General features: G+C 42.6%; 1 protein-coding gene across 4 annotated transcripts in view; it reads left to right on the top strand.

Annotated features, from left to right (window-relative positions):
• Positions 1-27,759, top strand: part of flvcr2a (FLVCR choline and putative heme transporter 2a) — a 230,772-nt gene that overhangs the window by 89,913 nt on the left and 113,100 nt on the right. For all 4 annotated transcript variants that reach the window (XM_073039134.1, XM_073039132.1, XM_073039131.1 and 1 more), the window contains exon 5: positions 8,896-8,999. In XM_073039134.1, the coding sequence (XP_072895235.1) occupies positions 8,896-8,999 (104 nt within the window). The remainder of the gene's footprint in view (positions 1-8,895; positions 9,000-27,759) is intronic.

The raw sequence follows: 27,759 nt of genomic DNA, 5'->3' as shown, positions 1-27,759 counted from the left end.
TTGCCACAAGTGACTGTGGAGGCCAAGTCATTGGGTGTATTTAAGACAGAGATAGATAGGTTTTTGATTAGCCAGGGCATCAAAAGGTATGGGGTGAAAGCAGGGGAGTGGGGACGACTGGAAGAATTGAATCAGCCCATGATTGAATGGCAGAGCAGACTTAATGGGCCGAATGGCCGACTTCTGCTCCTATATCTGATGGTCTTATGCAGAGGGTCTTAGGAGTCCTTGTGCAAGACTCCCAGAAAGTTAATTTACAGGTTGAGTCTGTGGATAAAGAAGGCAAATGCAATGTTGGCATTTATTTTAAGGGGAATAGAATATAAAAGCAAGGAGATAATGCTGAGCCTTTATAAGATTCTATCTAGTCAGGCTGCATTTGCTGTATTGTCAACAGTTTTGGCCACAATATTTCACAAGGGAGTTGTTGTCATTGGAGAGAGTCCAGAGGAAGCTCAGTGGAAAAAGCCTGTATGCATTTCCCCTATCTATACCCCTCATAACTTTATATAACCTCTATCAAATCTTCTCTCAATCTTTTACTTTCTAAAGAATACAGTCCTAACTGATTCAAAGTTTCCTTAGAACTCAGGTCCTCCTGACCCAGCAACATCCTTGTAAATTTTCTCTGCTGTCTTTCAACCTTATTTACATCTTTCCTGTAGATAGGTGACTGAAACTGCACATAATGTTTCAAATTTAGTCACCAGCATCTTGTACAACTTCAACATAATATCCCAGCTTCTGTACTCAGTACATTGATTTAAGAAGGCCAATGTGCCAGAAGTTTTCTTTACAACCTTGTCTACGTACGATGCCACTTTCAACGAATTATGTACCTGTATTACCAGAACCCTTTGTTCTACCACACTCCTCAGTGCCCTACCATTTACTATGTAAGACTTACCCTACTCCTTCTACCGAAGTGTAAAACCTCATACTTGTCTGTATTAAATACTATCTGCAAGCCATGATAGCCACTGTCCACCTCCACTCTTGGTGCCATCCACAAATTTGCTGCTCCATTAACCACATTATCATCCAAATTATGATGAACAACAAAGGACCCAGCATCAATCCCTGCGGCATACTACTAGTCACAGGCTTCCAGTCAGAGAGGCAACCATTAATTATCACTCTCAGGGTTCTCCCACAAAGCCAAAGTCTAATCCAATTTACTACCTCATCCTGAATGCTGAGCGACTGAACCTTCTTGACCAGCCTCCCATGCGGGACTTTGTAAAGTGCCTTACGAAAGTTCCTGTAGACAACTTCCACTGCCTTATCTTCATCCACTTTCCTGGTAACTTCCTCGAAAAAGTATCAGATTAGTTAGACATAGCCTACCACGCACAAAGCCATGCTGACTATCCTTAACCAGGTCCACGTCTATCAAATGCTTTTATATCTGATCCCTTAGATTACCTTTCAATAACTTTCCCACTACTGATGTCAGACTCACTGGTATATAATTTCCTGGTTTACGTTTAGGGCCTGTTTTTTAAAGAGCGGAACAACATTGACTATCCTCCAATCATCTGGTACTTCTCTTTTCACTGAGAATGTTTTAAATATCTCCGCCAGGGCCCCGGCAATTTCTACATTTGCCTCCTGTAGGGTCGGAGGGAACACCATGTCAGGCCCTGGGGATTTATCCACACTGAGTTGCCTCAGGGTAGCAAAAACCTCCTTCTTTGTAATCTGTAACAGGGTCCATGAAGTTGATGACACTTTGCCTCACTTCTATGAACTCTGTATTCATCTCCCCAAGTAAATTCACTTGCAGAGAAGCATTTCTCTCACATCTCTTTTTTTCTCCACATAGATTACCATTCTGATCTTCCAGAAGACCAATTTTGTCCTTTGCAATCTTTTTGTTCTTAACATATCTGTAGAATCTCTTAGGATTCTCCTTCACCTTGTCTGCTAGGACAACTTTGTTCCTTCTTTTAGCCCTCTTGATTTCTTTCTTAAGTGTCCTTGCATTTCCTGTACTCCATAAGCAGCTCATTTGTTTTAGTGTTCCTTTCAAGAATCACTAGATTTTGGAATAGTTCCAGAGGACTGGAAAATAACAAATGTCATTCCACTCTTTGAGAAGGGAGGGAGGCAGAAGAATGGAAATTATTGGCCAGTTTGCCTGACTTCAGTGGATGGGAAGATGTTGAAGTCCATTATTAAGGATGAGATTTCATGGTACTTGGAAGCATACGATAAAACAGGGTGAAATTGCCATCGTTTCCTTAAGAGGAGATCTTGCCTAATAAATCTGTTGCAATTATTTGAGGAAATAACAGGCAAAAGAGATCAGTGGATGTTGTTTACAGGGATTTCCAGAATTACAGAAAAGTTACTATCATGGTTAGAAGATTGGCTAACTGGCAGAGGACAAAGAGTGTGAATAAAGGGGGCTTTTTTGATTGGCTGCCATGGACTAGTGGCAGCCAATTAGGGTCTGCAACTTTTTGCATTATATTTAAATGATCTAGATGACAGTGTTATTGTGGCTAAATTTGCAGTTGATACAAAGATAGGGGGAAGGACTGTGGTGTTGAGGAAGCAGGGAACCTGCAGAAGGACTTGGACAGATTAGGAGAATAAGCAAAGAAGTGGCAGTTGGAATGTAGTGTAGAAAGTGTATGGTCATGAACTTTGGTGGAAAGAATAAGGATATTTTTTTAAATGTTGAGATAATTCAGAAATCGGATATGCAAAGGGACTTGGGAGTGCAGGTTTCTCTAAAGTTTAATTTGTAGTAAGGAATGCAAATGCAATGTTAACATTAATTTGGATAAGACTAGATTATAAAACCAAGGATGTAATTCCGAAGCTGTAAAAGGCATTTGTGAGACCATATTTGGATTACTATGAGTAGTTTTAGGCCTCATATCGAAGAAAGGATGCACTGGGCAGAATGACCCCAGGAACGAAAGGGTTAATGTATGAAGCTCATTGGATGATGGCTCTGAGCCTGAAATCACTGAAGTTTAGAAGAATAGGGTGGGGAATCTCATTGAAACTTACCAAAATATTGAAAGGCCTAGATAGAGTGGATGTTTGCAATAGTGGTGAAGCCCATGACCAGAGGGAACAGCTTCAGAATACAAGAACATCTCTTTAGAATTGAGGTGAGGAGTAGTTTCTTTAACTAGAGGGTGCTGAAGCTATGGAATTCAGTGCCACAGATGGCTGTGGAGGCCAAGCAATTGGGTATACTTAAAGCAGAGATTTATAGATTTCTTGATTCATATGGGTATTCAATGTTACAAATGGGGGGGGGGATGGGGATGAGAGAGAGAAATAAATAGTTATGATTGAATGGCGGAGCAGATTTGAAGAGCTGAATGGCCTAACTCTACTCCTATGTTTTATGGCCATATTCTAACTCTCCCATTGAAATATTCAACTGTTTTTGCCTATGTTATGCTGTTTCACAAAGTAACCCAACTTGTCAAAAGTGATATTCTTCTACTAGCTGTTCTGCTTTCTATATCTAATCATTACTAATCTTATTGGTTTAACAAAATCATCATCTCCTCAAAGTCAGTCCATCTTCCTTATTCATCCAAATGACATGTCATTTCAGCAGGACTCATGAAGACACATTAGTGCCATTCATTATTTCTGTGTTTCTCATTTATCTTTGAGAACTTTTCAGCTGCAAAATTCTTCAACCTCTATCAATTTCAATATTATCAAAGATCTTTTTCACCCCAACACATACTACTTCACTCTGATAAGTCGATTGGTTTTTTCACCATTAGAATTTATTCCCCTTGATTGAACATCACCATTACAAACAGTCCTTTCACATTGGAGAAAGACTTGTTGCATGTTTCGTCTCTCAATATTCAGATTTCCAGACTTGATTGATCAATCCCAATTTATTTAGATTGAATTGTCAGAGGCCCAAGAAATCAACAGCTTCTGTTAGGCACCACTGATGTTTAGTTTGTTGCAGCCTCTCAAACTGAACACTTTATCTGAGAGAGCTTGATATGTGCTACAATCTCCAGTAACTCAGTCTAGTAAACTGTTCTGCTGCTGTTTGAGTGAGTGAGTGTGTGTATGTGTGTGTGTGTGTGTGAGCACGCATATGCGCACTGTTTTCAGTTGTATATACTAATGGTCATTTCCTCCCTTATCCAATGGACCTCTTGTGTTTGATGGGTTAATGTCTTCACTGTTATTACCAATGAAGGAGTGATAATCCAATAATTACCAATAACAGAATAATGTTCTTCTGGTCTACAAATAGATTTGGGAGCATTATACATCTACATTATAGCAAATCAATCTCAGGATGTATAGATGAAAATGCGTAAACTTGTTATTAATTTGTGTAAATGTTACTGTTACAATCTCAGCGTTTTGCTCTTGATGCATTTGCTACAATTTGTAGAGAAACCAGAATGTTAATGTTGATCATAATTTATGTGATGAATGTTATCAAATGAGTCATGAGGACAAGTTTCTTTTGCGTTTGTCAATCTTTTTCCTCTGTAATTCTGCCATCTGCCCTAACATAGTGAAATACAGAGATGCTGGGTGCACTCTGAGACATGCTGGTGTATCTATGTGCTATACCATGCAATCAAAGCATTAGAAATCGTACTGGCATTTCCCACTAATTTCTCCACCTTGATTGTTCAGTCTTGAGGAGAAGCCTGGTGGGTAAGAGATGCTTGCTGATAGTAATGGAAGGAAATCTTGTTCAGAGCAAGTGCTGGCTTCTCTTGCATATTCTGTCAGCTGCCTGCAAAGCAGCATTGAGAGGTGCTACAGCCGATTGTTAACAGTCTGAGATTTGGTGCTGCTGGAATTTTAAATACAGCAATCTAATGTCTTCATTATTTCAATTTAATTAATGTGACTACAATTTGTACTGCAACTCCTGAGTGTCTGTTTGGGACATCCATATATTGTACAAAATGATAGTGTCATCTTACCCAGTAAACAGATTCTTCCAGCGGATGCCGGGTAGCTGGAGTACAGTACTACTGTGTTGGTTCCTACAGACGTACAACGCAGCTGGAAGAATTCTGGTAGGAAGTGATGAAATGGTTCATTGAATTCAAATTCATTTGTAAATGATAAAACCTGAAAGAGCCAGAATGAATCCCAAGCTCAAATTAACCAAATGGAATAGAATTTTTTTAATACCCTACAATGGTTTAGAATCCAAATCAAAGCATAGAGATTTAACTGTACTTTACAGGAGCTGTATGTTTTAAAAGTAAATTTGTTTATGGTGAATTAATTCAAATATGATTCTTCTTCATTCTGGCATATCGCAGGAGTAGTCTGTCACCCTGGAAAACCGTGAGTCAGCAATACCAGGATCTTCTCTCTCTACACCATGGTCAGGACTGCCTATTAGTGTCTTTGGGCTAGAAGCTTCCCCTGTTACTGCCATCCCCGGGTAACAAACAGTTTCTGTTTTTACAGACATCCTGAAGTCAATTTAATCCAAAAGTCAGAATATATACATGGTAACCAAACTACCACAGTACTGTAATGAATGGCATCAAAAACACACAGGACTGATAAAAAGGAAAAAAGTTACTGAAGGCATAGTGAGAGAAGAAACTAGTTGCTAGTTACAAAGCTCCTGTCTGCTTCTCTAACCAGCCAGATCAGTAGGATCAGTAGGATCTAAACTGAATGAAATTTAATGAAGATCACATAACTAGAAGTTTTATTTTTGGCCTAGATTCCCCATCGTGAAAACTGCCAAACTCCTTTCTAAAAGAGATTATAGAGTCATAGAAAAGTACAACACAGAAACAGGCCCTTTAGCCCATCTAGTCCATGCCAAGCTATTTAAGGTGCCTGGTCCTATCAACCTGTACCCAGACAATAGCCCTCCAAACCCCTGCCATCCATGTACCTATCCAAACTCCACTTAAATGTTGAAATGGAGCTCAAGTGCACCACTTGTGCTGGCAGTTCATGACCCTCTGAATGAAGAGATTTCCTCTCATGTTCCCTTTAAACTTTTCACCTTTCACCCTTAACCCATGACCTCTAGTTGTGGTCCCACCCAACCTCAGTGGAAAAGGCCTGTTTGCATTTACCCTATCTATACCTCTCATAATTTTTGTATACCTCTGTCAAATCTCTGCTCAAGCTTCTACGTACCAAGGAATAAAGTCCTAACCTAGTCCCCATGCAACTTGAGGACCTTATAGCTCGGTGACCAAAACTGCACATATTACTCCAAATTAGGCCTCACCAATGTCTAATACAACTTCAACATAACATCCCATCTCCTTTATTCAGTACTTTGATTTATGAAGGCCATCATGCCAAAAGCTTTCAATATGACCCTACCAACCTGTGCCACCACTTTCAATGAATTATGGATCTGTATTCCTAGATTCTTTTGTTCAACCGCAGTCCTCAGTGCCCTTTCATTCGCTGTGTAAGAACTATTGGCCATTTTTCAGCCTGTTTTTCCTGCTAGTTCAGATCCTGCTTTGATAGACTTCCTTGCTGTCCACCCTCAATCTTGATGTCATCAGCAAATTTGCTGATCCAGTTACCACATTATAACCTGATACAATTTATCATTCTTACTAAGTTTTGTGCTTTACTTAGTGAATCATTGGGGGGATTTTTGATTCCAAAGTTTTTGCTTGTTAATTTTCCTGAGTGTTAACACAACTGTGATGCAAGTGGATTGTTACCATTTAAAGAATGAGGAATATTCATGGGTTTAGCTATGAGTGCATATTGTTCCCATTTCAGAAAGTAGGTGTTCCCTCCCACCTCTGAGGGATGGTTGTCAGATTAATTCCAGTGTTTTGCAGGGGAAGACAGTCAAGGTGCAGTGTGATCTGCCGAATGTCAGAGGGATCCTCAAGATTAAATAACTAAAAGCTCTTCAACTTGATCAGACTGAAAGACCCTGCAATTGGAAGGTTCATTTTAAAATGACCCAGTTTGTCATGTGTGGTATTATTACAGGGCAGAATAGGAAATATGGGCCAAATGGCCCCTCCTCTTATGTACAAGGGTGTTTCTACTGGGTCTCCAGGCACCATGCCTCTAGGTGTAAGAGGAATTTACCTGCTCTTTGTCCTTCCTTTTCACTTGGCTGTTGGGATGTTCATGACTGGAGACTGAGATAATTATCCCACAGATTTTTCTCCTGCCTTTATTTTGGGCAGTTCTTTGGCTTCTGCTGTTGACTCACCACTAGAGTATGGTTGAGATTGGCAGCATGCACCATAGTGTAATCTGTTGAAACTTTGCTCTATTTTACCACATCATTGCCACATTATGCTTTTTAGTCTGGCCAACCTCAAATAGATATCATCTAAACCCAAGTATGTCCATTTGTCAGTTCAATATATTATGTCCAAACTGATGTAGAACATAGAAATCTACAGCACATTAGAGGTCCTTCGGCCCACAATGTTGTGCCAACTATGTAACCTACTCTAGAAACTGCCTAGTATTACTCTACTACATAGCCCTCTTTTTCTAAGCTCCACATACCTATTTACGAATCTCTTAAATGACTCCATTGTATCCACCTCCACCACCACCATCGCCAGCAGTGCTTTCCACGCACCCATCACTCTCTGTGTGAAAGACCTGCCCCTGACATCTCCTCTGTACCGTCTTCCAAGCACCTTAAAACTGTGCCCCCTTGTGTTAGCCATTTCAGCCCTGGGAAAAAGCCTCTGACTATCCACACGATCAATGCCTCTCATCATCTTATACACCTCTATCAGGCCACCTCTCATCCTCTGCCACTCCAAGGAGAAAAGGCCGAGCTCACTCAACCTGTTCTCATAAAGCACACTCTCCTATCCAGGCAACATCCTTAAATCTCCTCTGCACTCTCTCTATAGTATCCACATCCTTCCTGTAGTGAGGTGACCAGAACTGAACATAGTACTCTAAGTTGGGTCTGACTAAGGTCTTATATAGCTGTAACATTATCTCATGGATTTTGAACTCAATCCCATGGCTGATGAATACTAATACACCATACATTTTCTTAACAACACTGTGAACCTGCGCAATAGCTTTTACGTGGACCTCAAGACCTCTCTGATCCTCCACACTGCCAAGAGCCTTACCATATGTTCATTTGTGAGTCCAACTGAACCAATAGATCAGTTCAGTAGATCAGTCCAATAGATCCTTGTCCAAGCCCAGGTATGTCTATTTGTCAGTCCAATTGATCCAATAGATCAGTCCAGCAGATCCTGTCCAATCCCAACTATGTCCATTTGTTTGGGAGTGATGATATTTTTTCAATAAGGCCTTGTGTAATGTACCAGAAAAGAGACCTAGTGCTTTGCTAGCTTAATCTGTACTTTTTACATCATTTAACTGAATGGGTACAATTTGTCTTTGAGGCATTTGTGACCAGTTATAAACTTTGTGGTGTTCTTTTTTTATTTTGAAGCACTTTGAAAGTGCTGTCTTAAGAAAACATTAGAATGACAGGGCGCAAAGTGCTTTGGGGTTTGCTCCCACAGCTGCTGTTTGAATGTCAGTGGTTTGAGATGTTCAAAATGTAGACAAACTCAAGTAAACCATCCTTGCAGATGTATCTGATCATATTTCTCTGCTGAAGATATTTTACCCAATTAATCTTGAAGAGACAAACTTCTGGATTGAATTCTGAAGATACTAATTTTTCAGCAGGAATAACTGAAGACAGAAATAATCCAGATGCTAATGTTTTTTTGTTTTTGGAATGAACCTTGTTTTAGAGTTAATGTTGATGGTTTTTAGCAAGTGTGAGTACAGACCAGTTTGTGTATATGTGGTAAATGAATGTGAACTGTCCCTGCAGCTGTAGTCATCCACCAGATGGAAAGGTTTCTCTTGTAATAACCTGAGGAAGCCCACTAATAACTATCTGTTTCTCAGGGTGAAGAACTGAATGCAGGGAGGATTGGCCTCACTATCGTGGTTTCTGGAATGGTTGGCTCCATTATCTGCGGAATCTGGTTGGATAAAACTCAAACGTACAAGTAAGAGTTCATGCCAAACAGCTCCCCACTATTTTCTTTCATTCTGAAAAACAAGATCTATGGTCTAATTACTGCCCACAACTCTGGGGAAGGGAAAAAAAGAGCATGGGATTAACTACTGAGATCATTCGAAGTGCAGTAGGACAACAAATCCACAATGGTTTATTTACATTTAATAGAGGGAGGAAGATAATTTCTGGCCAGACGAGGCACTTAATTGGTCAGCACAGAATATTCTAGCCTGAAGTGCACAAACTGGGAGAATGAGTCTATACTACCATGACAAGGTGACTGTTTGAAGAGCAGTGGGATTAATACAAGGCCAGTTTTGGCTGGTGTGCGAGTTGGACCAATAGACCTCATCCTGTGCTGTAGAATTCTGTAGTTCTATAAAGAAGCAATATTGTCTTGACAATTGATAATATTGTGTGATGAGGTATTATGCACATTGTCTGTTGTACTTCCCTGATGGCCAGGTTATTTGTAACTCCTTTCTACACATCTCTGGCCTGTGCCCTACACGGAAAGGTACAAAGGTTCCAAACACTGGGAGTAAGTGCATGACTGTCAGTGGATTGTCAGTTCCTTCTGTGCAGGTTCAGTATTCTGAGACTGGTTTCCCTGTGAGTACATCATCACAAGCTAACAGAGCTGATGTTAATCAACTCTTTCTGCTATCCTGGTGCTGCACATGTGTCAGCATTTTCCTTTCGCTGGGGTAGGCTATATTATTTTGAGAGTTTGCTAGAGTTGAAAATTGATCTGTTCCACTGGGATGTTTACTGTTATATCATCTTATTGTAACTACCAGACTGTAGTGTTTTAAATACCAGGTGCTTTAAAAGACAATTTTTCTGATTTCTTTTAGTTGTTTAAAATTGGAAAAGGTAGGTGAAGTAATGTTGAATCAGTCTGTGGCAGCCTTCGGTGTGTTGTGAGTGTGTATCCTTGATATAGTAGCTGTGTAATAAGAGTCACTTATTACTTCCATGTGTATCAGTGCAAAGTGGCTGAAAACACTCATAGCAATTGTGAACACTGGATCATAGCAAGCCATGTCTAATCTGTGTGCTGGGTCCATGTGTAATTTGTTTTATATTGTCATGTATAGTACAGGTAGTCCCTGAGTTACGAACATTCGACTTACAAACAACTCGTACTTACGAACCAAGGCAGGAGAATGCCGTCTGCCATTTTAAGTCGTATTGCGACGCCTTCCACCATTTTAAGTCGTTGCCGTTTATACTGTGTTGAGCATGTAATTTAGTATTTGGCTTAAATTTTTCTTAGCAAGATTCACCCCTCTTCTCCTCCCCCCCCGCTTTTCCGGTCGGCTGGTGGCGCAGTGAGATCAGCGCCAGGCTCCAGAACGGAGGTTCCTAAGTTTGATCCAGTGACAGACTGCTCCCAAGCACGCCAGGTTGAGGTTGAGTTCACAACTCGACCTCGTAAAAAAATCACTGCCACCTCCAGTTTAAATTCCCACATGGAATATTGAGGAGGATCAAATACCCAAACCCAGCACAGCCCCCACCTGTTTCATTTAACCTGTCTCACTGCGGTGGTCCTTACAACCCAGCGGATCTTCGGAGCCGACGGAGGTCGGTCCCGCCACCCACAGTGTTTCTGTACTGTTGACGGGAAGCGATCGCAATTGAAAATAAAGTGGAAATAATAAAGCGTTTGGAAAGAGGTGAAACGTCATCGGTCATTGGAAAAGCATTAGGCTACACAGTCAGTCAACGATCGGAACAATTTTAAAGGATAAAGTGAGAATAATGGAGCCTGTGAAAGGCCCTGCCCTGATGAGAGCTACAATTATTACTAAGCAACACAGTGGTTTAATTATTGGAATAGATACATTTCTTAAGTGTTTTATTTGCATAGAAAGGTAAAATATATACTATATCCTAAAACAAACATTTGACTAACTGACGCTAAATAATACCGGATGTACTTGTTCTGGCTTACATACAAATCCGACTTAAAGGCGGACTCAGGAACGGAACTCGTTCGTAACCCGGTGACTGCCTGTATAAACATGAAGGGTTAGGCACTTTGCTAAGAATAGGGTTACATGCTGTTGTTCTCCATTGTAAGCATTTCATTTACTCTTGTTTTGATTTTTGCTGCACTTGAGAAATTTGTTCCCATAACCACAGAACTTAAACTGGACATTACAGGTTAAACAGTCTTCAGGGTTAGAATTGGCCAAATAAATATCAGTCCTTCTTTGTGATTTGCTTCTGCATAAGTAAGAGAAAAATCTTTGCAAATTTAGAAACCCAAGTTTCTAGAGAAACTCAAGTCTATGTTCTATCTGAGAAGTGATTTTGAAATCTACCACTCATCTCAGCAATGAAACACTGTTTCCTACTCACTCCAACCTCACTACCTTGGAACTAAGAGCTGCATCACCTATTCCCATCTCTCAACAACCTCCATTGTAGCATTAATTGTAATTAGCATGCTTCATTGTTTTTTCTGTAGCTTTACTTAGTCCAGAGTGCAAAGGTCCAGGCTTTTCAAAGCCAGATACATCCTGGTAATAGTGCTAGCACCACAAGTTAACAGACTTCAGGAATCTCAATGAATGTTTAACCATTACTTTGGAATAAGGTACTTCACTATGGGAAGAAACAGGATACTTCAAAATCCTTAACAGCTGTAAGGGATGTATGCCGTCTTGTCTGGGAAAGATGATACTGGTTTTTCTTAATGTACCAGTGGTACAGCTTCCTTTCTTCTTGATAAAAATGGAAATGGGTGCACTGATAGTACACCCTCATCAAAGAAAGGCTTTGGTTAATTGTTAACAGGAGCATGGTAATTAAATTACCTGAGGAAGACCCAGATGCTTGAGTTCAAAATCCAAACAGCAGCTGGAAAGTTGAACTGTACATATCTGACTAAATATGGAAATACAGGACCATCGTGACCATGAAAATCACAGGATTGGTTCAGCAAAGTGACTTCACTGTCTTAAACTTGCATGTGATCTGCTGATTCTGACGTAACCTAGCAAGTCCCTTGGCCTAGGGTGACTTGAAATGGGCAAGAAATGTTGACCCAACCAGGAGCAACCACAGATTTGTGAACTCATATATAAATCGATAATGAACTGGTCTATAAGACTATAATATAGAACATAGAATAGTACAGCACGTTACAGGCCCTTCGGCCCACAATGTTGTGCCGACCCTCAAACCCTGACTCCCATATAACCCCCCACCTTAAATTCCTCCATATACCTGTCCAGTAGTCTCTTAAACTTCACTAGTATATCTGCCTCCACCACTGACTCAGGCAGTGCATTCCATGCACCAACCACTCTCTGAGTGAAAAACCTTCCTCTAATATCCCCCTTTAACTTCCCTCCCCTTACCTTAAAGCCATGTCCTCTTGTACTGAGCAGTGGTGCCCTGGGGAAGAGGCACTGGCTGTCCACTCTGTCTATTCCTCTTAATATCTTGTACACCTCTATCATGTCTCCTCTCATCCTCCTTCCCTCCAGAGAGTAAAGCCCTAGCTCCCTTAATCTCTGATCATAATCCATACTCTCTAAACCAGGCAGCATCCTGGTAAATCTCCTCTGTACCCTTTCCAATGCTTTCACATCCTTCCTATAGTGAGGCGACCAGAACTGGACACAGTACTCCAAGTGTGGCCTAACTAGAGTTTTATAGAGCTGCATCATTACATCGCATCTCTTAAACTCTATCCATCGACTTATGAAAGCTAACACCCCATAAGCTTTCTTAATTACCCTATCTACCTGTGAGGCAGCTTTCAGGGATCTGTAGACATGTACCCCCAGATCTCTCTGCTCTTCGACACTACCAAGTATCCTGCCATTTACTTTATACTCTGCCTTGGAGTTTGTCCTTCCAAATTGTACCACCTCACACGTCTCCGGGTTGAACTCCATCTGCCACTTCTCAGCCCACTTGCCAACCCACCCTTCTACCCCCACATCCATGTTGTTAATAAAAATCACAGTAAGTAGATGTTCCAGAACATATCATTGTGGGGCACCACTAGTCACAACCCTCCAACCTGAATGTACTCCCTCCACCACGACCCTCTGCCTTCTGCAGGCAAGCCAATTCTGAATCCACCTGGCCAAACTTCCCAGGATCCCATGCCTTCTGACTTTCTGAATAAGCCTACCATGTGGAACCTTGTCAAATGCCTTACTAAAATCCATGTAGATCACATCCACTGCACTACCCTCATCTATATGCCTGTTCACCTCCTCAAAGAACTCTATCAGGCTTGTTAGACACGATCTGCCCTTCACAAAGCCATGTTGACTGTCCCTGATCAGACCATGATTCTCTAAATGCCCATAGATCCTATCTCTAAGAATCTTTTTCAACAGCTTTCCCACCACAGACGTAAGGCTCACTGGTCTGTAATTACCTGGACTATCCCTACTACCTTTTTTGAACAAGGGGACAACATTCGCCTCCCTCCATTCCTCCGGTACCATTCCCGTGGACAACGAGGACTATATCTAAAGTCAGATCTCACTGTGATCAAGGACAAGGACAGTGACCACAATGGCACCAAGGACAATGAGCACAACTAGTTGTTGGAAAACCCCAAAAGGCTCACGAACTCCACAGCTTTAAGAGCACAGGAAACGGATGCAGAATACACCCATGCAATGCTTCCAACTGCTCCACCATTCAGTTAGATCATAGCTGATCTACCACCTAATTCCCACTGACTCCTTTTGCTTGAGTGCACAGAAGTTTATTTAGTTTCAATATAATCAACGATACACATTAATCCCTCTCTGTGGGGACAGTTCCAAAGATTCACAAACCTCTCTCTGAATGAAGAAATTACTCTGACTCTGTCTGAAATGACCAGCTTTTGTACTGCACCTGCCATCAGCTTTAGCTCAAGTACACAACTCGTGAGCTGAGAGCACTAGTTTCCACCTTTGAGGAGAAGACCATGGAGTGAAGTTATTGCCAGTGTTTTGAGGTTGCTGAGCCTTTACAGGTATCAAAGTGGCATACAATATGATATGTTTTAACCTACAATTTGAGAAGGAGAAGGGAAAATCGGATGTGTCAGTATTACAGTTGAACAAAGGGAACTATGGAGCTATGAGGGAGGAGCTAGCCAAAGTTCAATGGAACAATACCCTAGCAGGGAAGACAGTGGAACAACAATGGCAGGTATTTCTGGGAATAATACAGAAGGTGCAGGATCGGTTCATTCCAAAGAGGAAGAAAGATCCTAAGGGAAGTAAAAGGCAGCCGTGGCTGACAAGGGAAGTAAAGGGCAGTATAAAAATAAAAGAGAAGAAGTATAGCATAGCAAAGATGAGCGGGAAACCAGAGGACTGGGAAGCTTTTAAAGAGCAACAGAAGATAACAAAAAAGGCAATACGCCAAGAAAAAAATGAGGTATGAAGGTAAACTAGCCAAGAATATAAACGAGGATAGTAAAAGCTTCTTTAAGTATGTGAACAGCAAAAAAATAGTTAAGACCAAAATTGGACCATTGAAGACAGAAAAGGGTGAATTTATTATGGGAAACAAGGAAATGGCAGATGAGTTGAACAAGTACTTTGGATCTGTCTTCACTAGGGAAGACACAAACAATCTCCCAGATGTAATAGTGGTCAAAGGAACTAGGGTAAAGGATGAACTGAAGGAAATTTATATTAGGCAAGAAACGGTGTTGGATAGACTGTTGAGTCTGAAGGCTGATAAGTCACCGGGACCTGATGGTCTGCATCCCAGGGTACTTAAAGAGGTGGCTCTAGAATTCGTGGACGCATTGGTAATCATTTTCCAATGTTCTATAGATTCAGGAACAGTTCCTGCTGACTGGAGGGTGGCTAATGTTGTCCCACTTTTCAAGAAAGGAGGGAGAGAGAAAACAGGGAATTATAGACCGGTTAGCCTGACGTCAGTGGTGGGAAAGATGCTGGAGTCAATTATAAAAGATGAAATTATGACACATTTGGATAGCAGTAGAAGGATCAGTCCGAGTCAGCATGGATTTATGAAGGGAAAATCATGCTTGACTAATCTTCTGGAGTTTTTTGAGGATGTAACTGTGAAAATGGACAAGGGAGAGCCAGTGGATGTAGTGTACCTGGACTTCCAGAAAGCTTTTGATAAAGTCCCACATAGGAGATTAGTGGGCAAAATTAGGGCACATGGTTTTGGGGACAGAGTACTGACATGGACTGAAAATTGGCTGGCTGACAGGAAACAAAGAGTAGCAATTAACGTGTCCCTTTCGGAATGGCAGGCTGTGACCAGTGGGGTACTGCAAGGTTCGGTGCTGGGACCGCAGCTGTTTACAATATACATTAATGATTTAGATGAAGGGATTAAAAGTAACATTAGCAAATTTGCTGATGACACAAAGCTGGGTGGCAGTGTGAAATGTCAGGAAGATGTTATGAGAATGCAGGGTGACTTGGTGGGCAAATGTATGGCAGATGCAGTTTAATGTGGATAAATGTGAGGTTATCCACTTCGGTGGCAAGAACAGGAAGGCAGATTACTATCTAAATGGAGTCAAGTTAGGAAAAGGGGAAGTAGAACGAGATCTAGGTGTTCTTGTACATCAGTCAATTGCATGCTGGCCTTTATAACAAGAGGAATTGAGTATAGGAGTAAAGGCGTCCTTCTGCAGTTGTACAGGGCCCTGGTGAGACCCCACCTGGAGTATTGTGTGCAGATTTGGTCTCCAAATTTGAGGAAGGACATTCTTGCTATTGAGGGAGTATAGCGTAGGTTCACAAGGTTAATTCCCGGAATGGCGGGACTGTCATATTTTGAAAGATTGGAGCGAATGGGCTTGTATACACTGGAATTTAGAAGGATGAGAGGGGATCTGATTGAGACGTATAAGATTATTAAGGGATTGGACACGCAGGAGGCAGGAAGCGTGTTCCCGCTGATGGGTGAGTCCAGAACTAGAGGCCACAGTTTAAGAATAAGGGGTAGGCTATTTAGAACTGAGATGCGGAAAAACTTTTTCACGCAGAGAGTGGTGGATATGTGGAATGCTCTGCCCCAGAAGGCAGTGGAGGCCAAGTCTCTGGATGCATTCAAGAGAGAGTTAGATAGAGCTCTTATAGAAAGCGGGGTCAAGGGATATGGGGAGAGGGCAGGAACGGGGTACTGACTGTGTATGATCAGCCATGATCACAGTGAATGGCGGTGCTGGCTAGAAGGGCCGAATGGCCTACTCCTGCACCTATTGTCTATTGTATTGTCTATACAGTGGCTTCTCTGATGCTATTTGCCACAACACTACACCTCACTTAAGGGCTCTGAGAGGCAGTTGTTTGCCCTGATGGTGATGATCTGAATTATACTCGAGGGCATCCACAAGATGCTAGAGAGTCAGACGTGTCCCACCAACTGTTGTAGAAGGAATATTGCACTTTTCATAAGACCACAAGATACAGGAGCAGAATTAGGCCTTTTGGCCCATCAAGTCTGATCCACCATTTCATCATGGCTCATCCAATATTTCTCTCAGCCCTGATTCCTGTCTTCTCCCCCATCCCTTCATGCTCTGACCAATTGAGAATCTATCAACCTCTGCCTTAAATATCCACAGATCCATCATTCTCTGGCTAAAGAAATTCCTCCTCATCTCCATTCCAAAAGATTGCCCCTCTATTCTAAGGCTGTGTCCTCTTGTCTCCCACCATAGGAAATATTCTCTCCACATCCACTCTACCAAGGCCTTTCACCATATGATAGGTTTCAATGAGGTCAGCCCTCATTCTTCTGAATTCTAATGAATACAGGCTCAGAGCCATCAAATGCTCTTCATATGACAAGCTAGTCAATCCTGGAATCATTTTTGTGTATCTCCTTTGATCTTTCACCAATTTCATCACCTCCTTTCTAAGATAAGGGGCCCAAACCTGCTCACAATACTCAAAGTGAAGCTTCACCAATGCTTTATAAAGTTTCAACATGACACCTTTGTGTTTAAATTCAGTGCTCTTGAAATGAATGTTAACATTGCATTTACCTTCCTCACCATAGACTCAACCTGCAAATTAAGGCCAGAAGACCATAAGACAAAGGAGCAGAGTTAAGCCATTCAGTCCATTGATTCTGGTCCATCATTCCATCATGACTGATCCCAGATCCCACTCAACTCCATACACCTGCCCTCTCACCATATTCTTTGATGCCCTGACCTATCAGAAAGTATCAACTTCCGCTTTAAACATACCCATCAACTTGGCCTCCACTGCAGTCCATGGCAGAGCATTTCACAGATTCACTTCTCTCTGGCTAAAACAATTCCTCCTTACCTCTGTTCTAAAAGGTCACCCCTCAATTCTGAGATTGTGCCCTCTAGTTCTGGAAACCCCCACCAAAGGAAACATCATCTCCACATCTGACTTATCGAGTCCTTTGAACATGTGGTAGATTTCAATAAGATCCCCATGCATTCTTCTAAATTCCAGTGAGTACAGGCCCAAAATGCAAAACACTGCTCATATGTTAACACCTTCACTCCATGAATCATCCTCGTGGATCTCCTCTGGACTCTTTCCAATGACAACACGTCCTTTGTGCGATATCAGGCCCAAAACTGTTGACTATACTCCAAGTGCGGCCTGACTACTGTCTTATAAAGCCTCAACATTACCTGCTTGCTTTTATATTCTATTCTTCCTTGTAATAAATGCCAGCATTGCATTTGCCTTTTTTTACCAAAGAGTCAACCTGTAAGTTAACCTTCTGGGAGTCTTGCACAAGGACTTCGAAATCCCTCTGCACCTCCTGATGTTTGAATTCAGCACAATTGTTCCTTTTACTAAAATACATTATCATACATTTCCCAACACTGTATTCCATCTGCCAGTTTTTTACCCATTCTTCCAATTTGTATGAGTCCTTCTTCAATCACATTGCGTCCTCAGCACTACCTACCCCTCCACCTGTCTTTGTATCATCTGCAAACATTGCCACATTCCATTATCTAAATCATTGACAAACAATGTGAAAAGCAGTGATCCCAATACTGACCCCTGAGGAACACTACTAGTCATTGGCAGCCAACTAGAAAAGGTCCCTTTTATTCCAACTCATTGCCTCCTGACTGTCAGCCGTTCCGCTATCCATGCCAGAAACTTCCCTGTAACATCACAGGATTTTATCTTCTTAAGCAGCCTCATCGTGTGGCATCTTATCAGATGCCTTCGGAAAATCCAAGTAAATGACATTCACTGACTGTCCTTTCACCACCCTGCTTGTTACTTCCTCAAAGAACTTGACAGGCAAGATTTCTCTTTACAGGAACCATGCTGACTTTGACTTATTTTATCATTAGTCTTCAAGTACCCCAAAACCTCATGCTTAATAATAGAATTAAACACTTTCCCAACCACTGAGGTTAGGCTAACTGGCCTATAATTTCTTTTGCCTTCTTCCCTTCTTAAAGAGTGGAGTGAAATTTGCAATTTTCCAGTCCTCCAGAACCATGCCAGAATCAAGTAATTCTTGAAAGATCATGACCAACGCTTTCATTATCTCTTCAGCAACCTCTCTCAGGATTCTAGTAGGTAGGTAGTCCATCTGTCCAGGTGATCTTTGAGTTTGCCTAGCACTTTCTCCCTTGCAATAGGAATGACACTTACTCCTGCCTCCTGACACAGACCTCTGGCACAGTGCACGTGTCTTCCATGGTGAAGACTGATGCAAAGTACTCATTAAGTTCATCTGCCATTTCTTTGTACCCCATATCTACCTCTTTCAAGTGCTCCAATATCACCTCTTAACTCTCTTTTACTCTTTAGAAAACTGAAAAAAAACAGTGTCCTGCTTTATAGTATTGGCTAGCTTGCCCTCATATTTAATCTTTTCTCCTCTTATAGCTTTTTTAGTTGTTTTTTGTTGGATTTTAAAAGTTTCCCAATCATCCAGCTTCCTAGGCCAGACAGCATCTGTGGAAAAGAGTACAGTTGACATGTTGGGCTGAGACCCTTTGGCAGGACTGGAGAAAAAATGCTGAGGAGTTGATTTAAAAGGTGGGGGAGGGGGGAGAGAAACAAAAGGTGATAGGTGAAACCTGAACAGGGAGGGACAAAGGAAAGAGCTGGGAAGTTGGTGAAAGAGACAGAAAGCCATGAAAGAAAGGAAAGGGGGAGGACCACCAGAGGGAGGCAATGGGCAGGCAATGAGATAAGGTGAGGGAGGGGAAAGGGGTTGGTAAATGGTGCCAGAGAAGATGGGGTTGGGGGCATACCGTAAGTTCAAGAAATTGATGTTCATGCCATCATGTTGGAGGCTACCCAGACAGAATATAAGGTGTTGTTCCTCCAACCTAAGTATGGCCTCATCACGACATTGGAGGCCATGGATAGACATATCAGAATGGAAAGGGAGGTGGAACTAAAATGGCTGGCTACTGTGAGATCCTGCTTTTTCTGGCAGATGAAGTGTAGGAGCTTGGCCAAGCAGTCTCCCAATCTACGCTGGGTCTCATCGATATACAGGAAGCCAAACCAGGAGCACCGGACACAATATATGACCCCAACAGATTCATAGGTGAGGTGTCGCCTCACTTGGAAGGACTGTTTAGGGCCCTGAATGGTAGTGAGGGAGGAGGTGTAGGGGCAGGTGTAGCGCTTGTTCCACTTGCAAGGACAAGTGCCAGGAGGGAGATTAGTGGGGAGGGATGAATGGCCAAGGGAGTCGCATAGGGAACAATCCCTGAAGAGCACAGAAAATGGGGGAGGGGAAGGAAAGATGTGCTTGCTGGTGGGATCCTGTTAGAGATGGTGGAAGTTTTGGAGAATTATGCGTTTGATGCAGAAGCTGGTGGTGTAGTACTTAATCTCTTCTCCTTCAGATTTCACCTATCACCTTGTGTTTTTCTCTCCACTTCCTCCCCCCCATCGGTTTTTTTTCTCCACTCCTGCCGAAGAATCTTGGCCCAAAATGTTGAGTGTTTTTTTCCATAGATGCTGCCTGGCCTTCTGAGTACATCCAGCATTTTGAATGCGTTGCTTGGATTTCCAGTAACTGCAGAGTTTCTCTTGTTATCCAACTTCTCATGCACTTTTGATAGCTTATATGCCCTTTCCTTGGCTTTTATGCAATCCTGAGATTACCTTGCCTAGTCCTGCAATTTGAGAACTACTATTTCTGTGGGGAATATCTATCCTGTGCCTTGTCAACTATTCCCAGAAATTTCAGCAACCTCTGTTCTGCCGTCATCTGTGCCAGTAACCACCTCCGATCCACTTGGGCAAGCTCCACTCTCATTGTCTGTTATTCCCATTATTCCATTGTGATACTGATATATGTGCCTTGTGCTTCTCCCTCTCAAACTGTAGTAAGAATTCAATCATATTATGATCACTGTCACCTAAGAGTTCCTTTACATTAAGCTCCCTAAGAAAACCATAAGCAGAATTGAGCTATTTGGCCCATTGAGTCTGCTCTGCCATTCATTCATGGCTGATGCTTTTCACCTCGTCAACCCTATACCCCGGACGCCTCCCCATAACCTTTGATTCCATGTCCAATCAAGAACCTATCAATCTCTGCCTCTGCATTAGATAAGGTACCCTATGCAAGGCTTATTGAGAAAGTAAGGAGGCATAGGTTCCAGGGGGAAATTGCATTGTGGATCCAGAACTGCCTTGCCCACAGAAGGCAAAGAGTGGTTGTAGATGGGTCATATTCTGCATCGAGGTTGGTCACACGGTGGTGTGCCTCATGGATCTGTTCTGGGACCCCTACTCTTCGTGATTTTTATACATGACCTGGATGAAGAAGTGGAGGGATGGTTTAGTAAATTTGCTGATGACACAAAGGTTGAAGGTGTTGTGGATAGTGTGGAGGGCTGTCAGAGGTTAAAGCAGGACATTAATAGGATGCAAAACTGTGCTGAGAAGGGGCAGATCGAGTTCAACTCAGATGAGTGTGAGGTGGTTCATTTTGGTAGGTCAAATATGATGACAGAATATAGCATTAATGGTAAGACTTTTGGCAGTGTGGAGGATCAGAGGGATCTTGGGGTCCGAGTCCATAGGACACTCAAGGCTGCTGTGCAGGTTGACCCTGTGGTTAAGAAAGCATACAGTGCATTGGCCTTCATCAACTGTGATTTTGAATTTAGGAGCCGAGAGGTAATGTTGCTGCCAAATCGACAGAGGTAGTTTCACATTACATAAAATCATTAATGGTAATGTTGCAACTAAATAGGACGCTTGGGTAATGTTGCAGCTATGTAGAACCCTGGTCAGATCCCACTTGGAGTACTGTGCTCATTTCTGGATGCCTCACTATAGGAAGGATGTGGAAACCATAGAAAGGGTGCAGAGGAGATTTACAAGCATGTTGCCTGGATTGGGGAGCATGCCTTATGAGAATAGGTTGTGTGAACTTGGTCTTTTCTCCTTGGAGCGGCAGAGGATGAGAGGTGACCTGACAGAAGTGTATAAGATGATGAGAGGCAATGATTGTGTGGATAGTCAGAGGCTTTTTCCCCAGGGCTGAAATGGCTAACACGACAGGGCTATGGGTAACCCAAGGTAATTTCTAAAGTAAGTACATGTTCGGCACAGCATTGTGGGCTGAAGGCCTGTATTATGCAGCAGGTTTTCTATGTTTCTATGGTAGAGGGGTAAGTAGTGTTGAGCAAACAGGTAGGCTGCAGTGCAGCTAGGACAGATTACGGGAATGGACAAGAAAATGGCAAAATACAATGTTGGAAATTGCGTGGTCATGTACTTTGGTAGTAGAAATAAATGTGTGGACTATTTTCTAAATGGGTAGGAAATTCAAAAATCTGAGATGCAAAGGGACGTAAGGGTTAACTTGCAGGTCGAGCCGGTGGTGAGAAAGGCAAATACAATGTTACATTCATTTCAAGAGGTGTAGAAAAAAGAGCAAGGTTGTGATACTGAGGCTTTATAAGGCATTTGTGAGGCCTCACCTTGAGTATTGTGAATAGTTTTAGGCTCCTGATCTAAGAAAAGAAATGCAGGCATTGGAGAGGTTCAGAGGAGGTTCACAAGGATGATTCCAGGAATGAAAGGGTTACCATATGAGGAATGCTTGATAGCTCTTGGTCTGAATTGGCTAGAATTTAGGGGGGGGGGGGGGGATCTCATTGAAACCTTTTGAATGTTGAAAGGCCTAGACAGAGTAGATGTGGAAATGATGTTTCCAATGGTGGGGGAGTCTAGGACAAGAGGGCACAGCCTCAGGATAGGGGTGTGTCCATTTAAAACAGAGACGTGGAGAAATTCCTTTAACCAGAAGGTGGCAAATTTTCGGAATCTGTTACCATAAGCAAGTGTGGAGGCCAGGTTGTTGGGTGTATTTACAGCACAATACAGGCCTTTCAGCCCACAAAGCTGTGCCGTACATGTCCTTACCTGAGAAATTACCTAGGGTTAAACATAGCCCTCTGTTTTTCTGAGCTCCATATATCTGTCTAGGAGTCTCTTAAAAGACCCTATTGTATCCACCTCCACCACTGTTTGCCAGCAGCCCATTCCACGCTCTCTGCGTAAAAAAACTTAGCCCAGACATATCTTCTGTACCTACTTCCGAGAAACTTAAAACAAGCCATTTCAGCCCTGGGAAAAAGCCTCTGACTATCCACGTGATCAGTGCCTCTCATCATCTTATACACCTCTATCAAGTCACCTCTCATCCTCCGTCGTTCCAAAGAAAAAAAGCCGAGTTCATTCAACCTATTCTTATAAGGCATGCTCCCCAATCCAGGCAACATCCTTGTAAATCTCCTATGCACCCTTTCTATGGTTTCCACGTTCTTCCTGTAGTGAGGCGACCAGAACTGAGCACAGTACTCCAAGTGGGGTCTGACCAGGGCCCTATATAGCTGCAACATTACCTCTCGGCTCCTAAATTCAATTCCACGATTGATGAAGGCCAATGCACCGTATGCCTTCTCAACCACAGAGTCAACCTGCGCAGCTGCTTTGAGCGTCCTATGGACTCAGACCCGAAGATCCCTCTGATCCTCCACACTGCCAAGAGTCTTCCCATTAATGCTATATTCTGCTATATATATGACCTACCAAAATGAACCACTTCACACATCTGAGTTGAACTCCATCTGCCACTTCTCAGCACAGTTTTGCATCCTATCGGTGTCCCACTGTAACCTCTGACAGCCCTCCACACAATCCACAACACCTCCAACCTTTGTGTCATCAGCTAACTTACTAACCCATCCCTCCACTTCCTCATCCAGGTCATTTATAAAAATCACGAATAGTAGGGGTCCCAGAACAGATTCCTGAGGCACACTACTGGTCACCGACCTCCATACAGAATATGACCTATCTATAACCACTCTTTGCTTTCTGTGGGTAAGCCAGTTCTGGATGCACAAAGCAATGTCCCCTTGGATCCCATGCCTCCTTACTTTCTTAATAAGCCTTGCATGGAGTACCTTATGAAATGCCTTGCTGAAATCCATATACACTATATCTACTGCTCTACCTTCATCAATGTGTTTAGTCACATCCTCAAAAAACTTAATCAGGCTCGTAAGTCACGACCTGCCCTTGACAAAGCCATGCTGACTATTCCTAATCATATTATATCTCTCCAAATGTTCATAAATCCTGCCTCTCAGGATCTTCTCCATCAACTTACCAACCACTGAAGTAAGACTCACTGATCTGTAATTTCCTGAGCTATCTCTACTCCCTTTCTAGTGGATATAGTGGATGTCCATGTAGTAGTTGCATTATATTGTGTATTGTGTACTGTATATACATGTGAATGTGTGTGTGTATATGTATATAAAATTTATGTATATGTACATACGTGTGTGTTTGTGTGTATTTGTACATAAGTTGAGATGCATTCTGTAATGAGTTGGAGTTTAGTTAAGCAGAGAGGAGTGTTATTTATTTAATATTTAAGTATTTGATATTGTAAATACATTGTTTGTTTAAGCATTCTGGTTCGTTTAAGTCATTCATTACACGTTATATGTTAAAATAAGTGAATTGCATATGTCATGACACTACCACATGATATGTGCTCATGTTGTTTAAAGTAAAAAATAAAGTTAGACTCTCCATCTTTTCCTTGAAATTAGTTTTTGTTTTGGGGAGTTACAAAATGTAACAGTTCCTTCTAATTATTTTTTAATGCTACACAGACCAACCATTGCTCTGAGCAGGAAAATTTCACATGCCCTAAAAATTGTGTGGCACTATAATAAAGCATTGTATAAAAGAAGATTCCAGCTGTGCGGAAGCATTTCAGTTACTGCGCTGATGCACACCCATGTAGCTTAGAGGGAGCAGTGCTGTTATTGGCAAGACCCTTAACAGTGTTTATGTGCGGTGAGATTCTATAGTTCAAGTTCATAGTTTCTTACACAGGTTGATAGGGTGGTAGATAAGGTATTATTTATTAGTTGAGGAGCTGAGCTGGGAAAGTTTGTTGCAGGTTTGTAGAACTATAGTAATGCCTCATCGGGAGTATTGTATGCAGTTCTGGTCACCCCACTATTATAGGAAGGATGCAAGGACTTTGGAGTGGGTGCAGAAGAGGTTTGCCTAGATTAGAGGTCATGTGCCAAAACAGGAGTTTGAATGGACTTGGGTTGTTCTCCCTACAGCATTGGAGACTGAGGGGAGACCTAATAGAGATTTATAAGATTATGAGAAGCACAGATAGAATAGTCAGCCAGTATCTTTTTCCTTGGGTTGAGATGTCTAATACAACAGAGGGTGTGTGCTTATGAAGCTCAAAAGCGATGTGTAGGGCAAGGTTTTTTCCAGAGTGTGGTGGGTGTCTGGAATGTGCTACCTAATGTGGTGGTGGACACAAATACAATAGGGACATTCAAGAAGCTCTTAGATAGGTCCATGAATGTACTGGAAATGGAGCAATATGGATATTGTCTAGGGAGAACGGATTACTTCATCTGGCCATTGATTTAACTTGGTGCAACATTGTGGTCCAAAGGGTCTGTCCTGTGCTGTTCTTCTCTAGATTCACACTTAAGAGTATACCAAAAATTTCAGCATATACCGTCTGGGTAGTCTCCAGCCCCGTGGCATGAACATTGAATTCCCCAGTTCCCTCCCCCTCCCTTCCCCCATCCCAGTTTCACTCTGCCTCCTCCTCCAGCTGCCTATCATCTCCCTCATGGTTCCGCCTCCTTCTACTACCCATAGTGCTTTCCCCTTACATTCCTTCTTCACCTTTCCTGCCTATCCTCTCCCTGCTTCCCCTCCCCCACCCTTTGATCTTCCCCTTACTGGTTTTTCACCTGGTACCTCCCAGCCTTCTCCTTCCCACCCTCCCCCCCCCCCACCTTCTTTATAGGGTCCCTGCCCCTCCCTCTTCAGTCCTGACGAATCCAGATATGACCTCTGTAAAGCCATCAGAGATGTTAAGAGACAAAATCAGTCTGAAATGTAGTTCCTGATCAGCTGTCCATAGTGGCAGGACTTAGATACAAAACCAAGTCAGGCAGCATTGCTGACAACAGCAAATCCTTTCCCAATGAGCTTAATGCATTCTATCAACACACACAAAATGCTGGTGGAACACAGCAGACCAGGCAGCATTGATAAGGAGAAGCACTGTTGACGTTTCGAGCCGAGACTCTTCGTCGGTACTGACTGAAAGGAAAGATACTAAGAGATTTGAAAGTAGTGGGGGGTGGGGGAAATGCGAAATGATAGGAGAAGACCGGAGGGGGTGGGATGAAGCTAAGAGCTGGAAAGGTGATTGGCGAAAGTGATACAGAGCTGGAGAAGGGAAAGGATTATGGGACAGGAGGCCTTGGGAGAAAGAAAGGGGGGGAGCACCGGAGGGAGATGGAGAACAGGCAGAGTGATGGGCAGAGAGAGAGGGGAAAAAAACAAACAACTAAATATGTCAGGGATGGGGTAAGAAGGGGAGGAGAGGCATTAACGGAAGTTAGAGAGGTCAATGTTCATGCTGGAGGTTGGAGGCTACCCAGCAGGTATATAAGGTGTTGTTCCTCTAACCTGAGTGTGGCTTCATCTTGACAGTAGATAGTAGCCATGGATAGACATATCAGAATGGGAATGGGACGGGGAATTAAAATGTGTGGTCACTGGGAGATCCTGCTTTCTCTGGCGGACAGAGCATAGCTGTTCAGCGAAACGGTCTCCCAGTCTGCGTCGGGTCTCACCAATATATAAAAGACCACGCCGGGAGCACCTGACGCAGTATACCACACCAGCCAACTCACAGATGAAGTGTCGCCTCACGTGGAAGGACTGTCTGGGGCCCTGAATGGTGGTGAGGGAGGAAATGTAAGGGCAGGTGTAGCACTTGTTCTGCTTGCATGCATTCTATTCATGGTTTGAGCAGAGGGGGTTGGAATGTCACCATCTATCCCGAAAGTCTCCAATGTGCCTGAACCCACACTCACCAATGTAGACATAAGATCAGTCTTCTGGAGACTGAACCCATGGAAAGCATCTGGTTCAGAGTGTGTCTCTGGCTTATCTTTAGACTCTGTGCAGATCAGTTGGCTGAGCTACTTACAGACATTTTTAACTTCACCCTACTTTAGCTTCCACTTGCTTTAAGAAGACCACTATCATCTCAGTAACTAAGAAAAACAAGGTAACATATCTTAATGTGTACCACCCAGTGGCTCCAGCATCCACCATCATAAAGTTCTTCAAGAGGCTCGTCACGGCACGCATCAGTTGCAGTTTTCCAGACAACCTTGACCCATTGCAATTTGCCTTCCGCTGATAAAGGTCTACAATGAACGCCAACTCTCTAACCTTACACTCATCTCTGGAGCATTTGGAGAGTAAAAAGACCTACTGTATGTCAGACTATTTTTTATTAACATCAACTCTGCTTTCAGTACTTTAATTCCAACTAAACTTATTCCCAAATTTATAATCATGAGACTCAGAACTTCCCTTTACAATTAGATGCTTAGCTTTCTGACAAACAGACTGCAACCAGTAAGAAGAGCAACATCTTTGTCATGATTATTCTCAACACTAGCACCCCACAAGGCAGTATATTCAGGCCCTACTCTACTCCCTGTACACTCATGACTTAATGGCCAGATTCTGCTATACTGGTCTACAAGTTTGCAGATGATACCAAGGTAGTGGGCCATATCTCAAATAATGATGTGTTGGAGTATAGAGAAAACCTAGTGACATCATGGAAGCCAGACTCCCCTTCATGGACTGTACCTATACTTCTCACTACTTTGGAAAAGCAGCCAATTTAACCATAAACCACACCCACCCCAGATATTCTCTCTTCTCCCATCATGCAACAGATACAAAAGCCTGAAAGCACCTACCACCTTCTACCCCACTGTTAGAAGACTACTAAATAATTCTCTAGTATAATAATCATGGACTCTTGACCTCACAATCTACTCTGTTGTAACCTTGCACCTTACTGTTTACCTGCACTACTCTTTGGCTGTCCATCGATTTCGATGTTGACTGAGGCCTGGGCAAGGTTGTATGGAAGACCGGCAGTTGCCCATGCTGCAAATCTCCCCTCTCCACGCCACCGATGTTGCCCAAGGGAAGGGCAAGGGCCGATACAGCTTGGCACCGATACACTCGTTGCAGAGCAATGTGTAGTTAAGTGCCTTGCTCAAGGACACAACACATTGCCTCAGCTGAGGCTCGAACTAGCGACCTTCAGATCTCTAGACCAACGCCTTAGCCACTTGGCCACGCACCAACATGCACTACACTCTCTCTGTACCTGTTACA

Source organism: Hemitrygon akajei, chromosome 3 (genome assembly GCF_048418815.1).
Source record: "Hemitrygon akajei chromosome 3, sHemAka1.3, whole genome shotgun sequence".
Classification (NCBI taxonomy): Eukaryota; Metazoa; Chordata; class Chondrichthyes; order Myliobatiformes; family Dasyatidae; genus Hemitrygon; species Hemitrygon akajei.
Note: the sequence above shows the minus strand (reverse complement) of the source record. Positions and strands in the feature narration are given on the sequence as shown.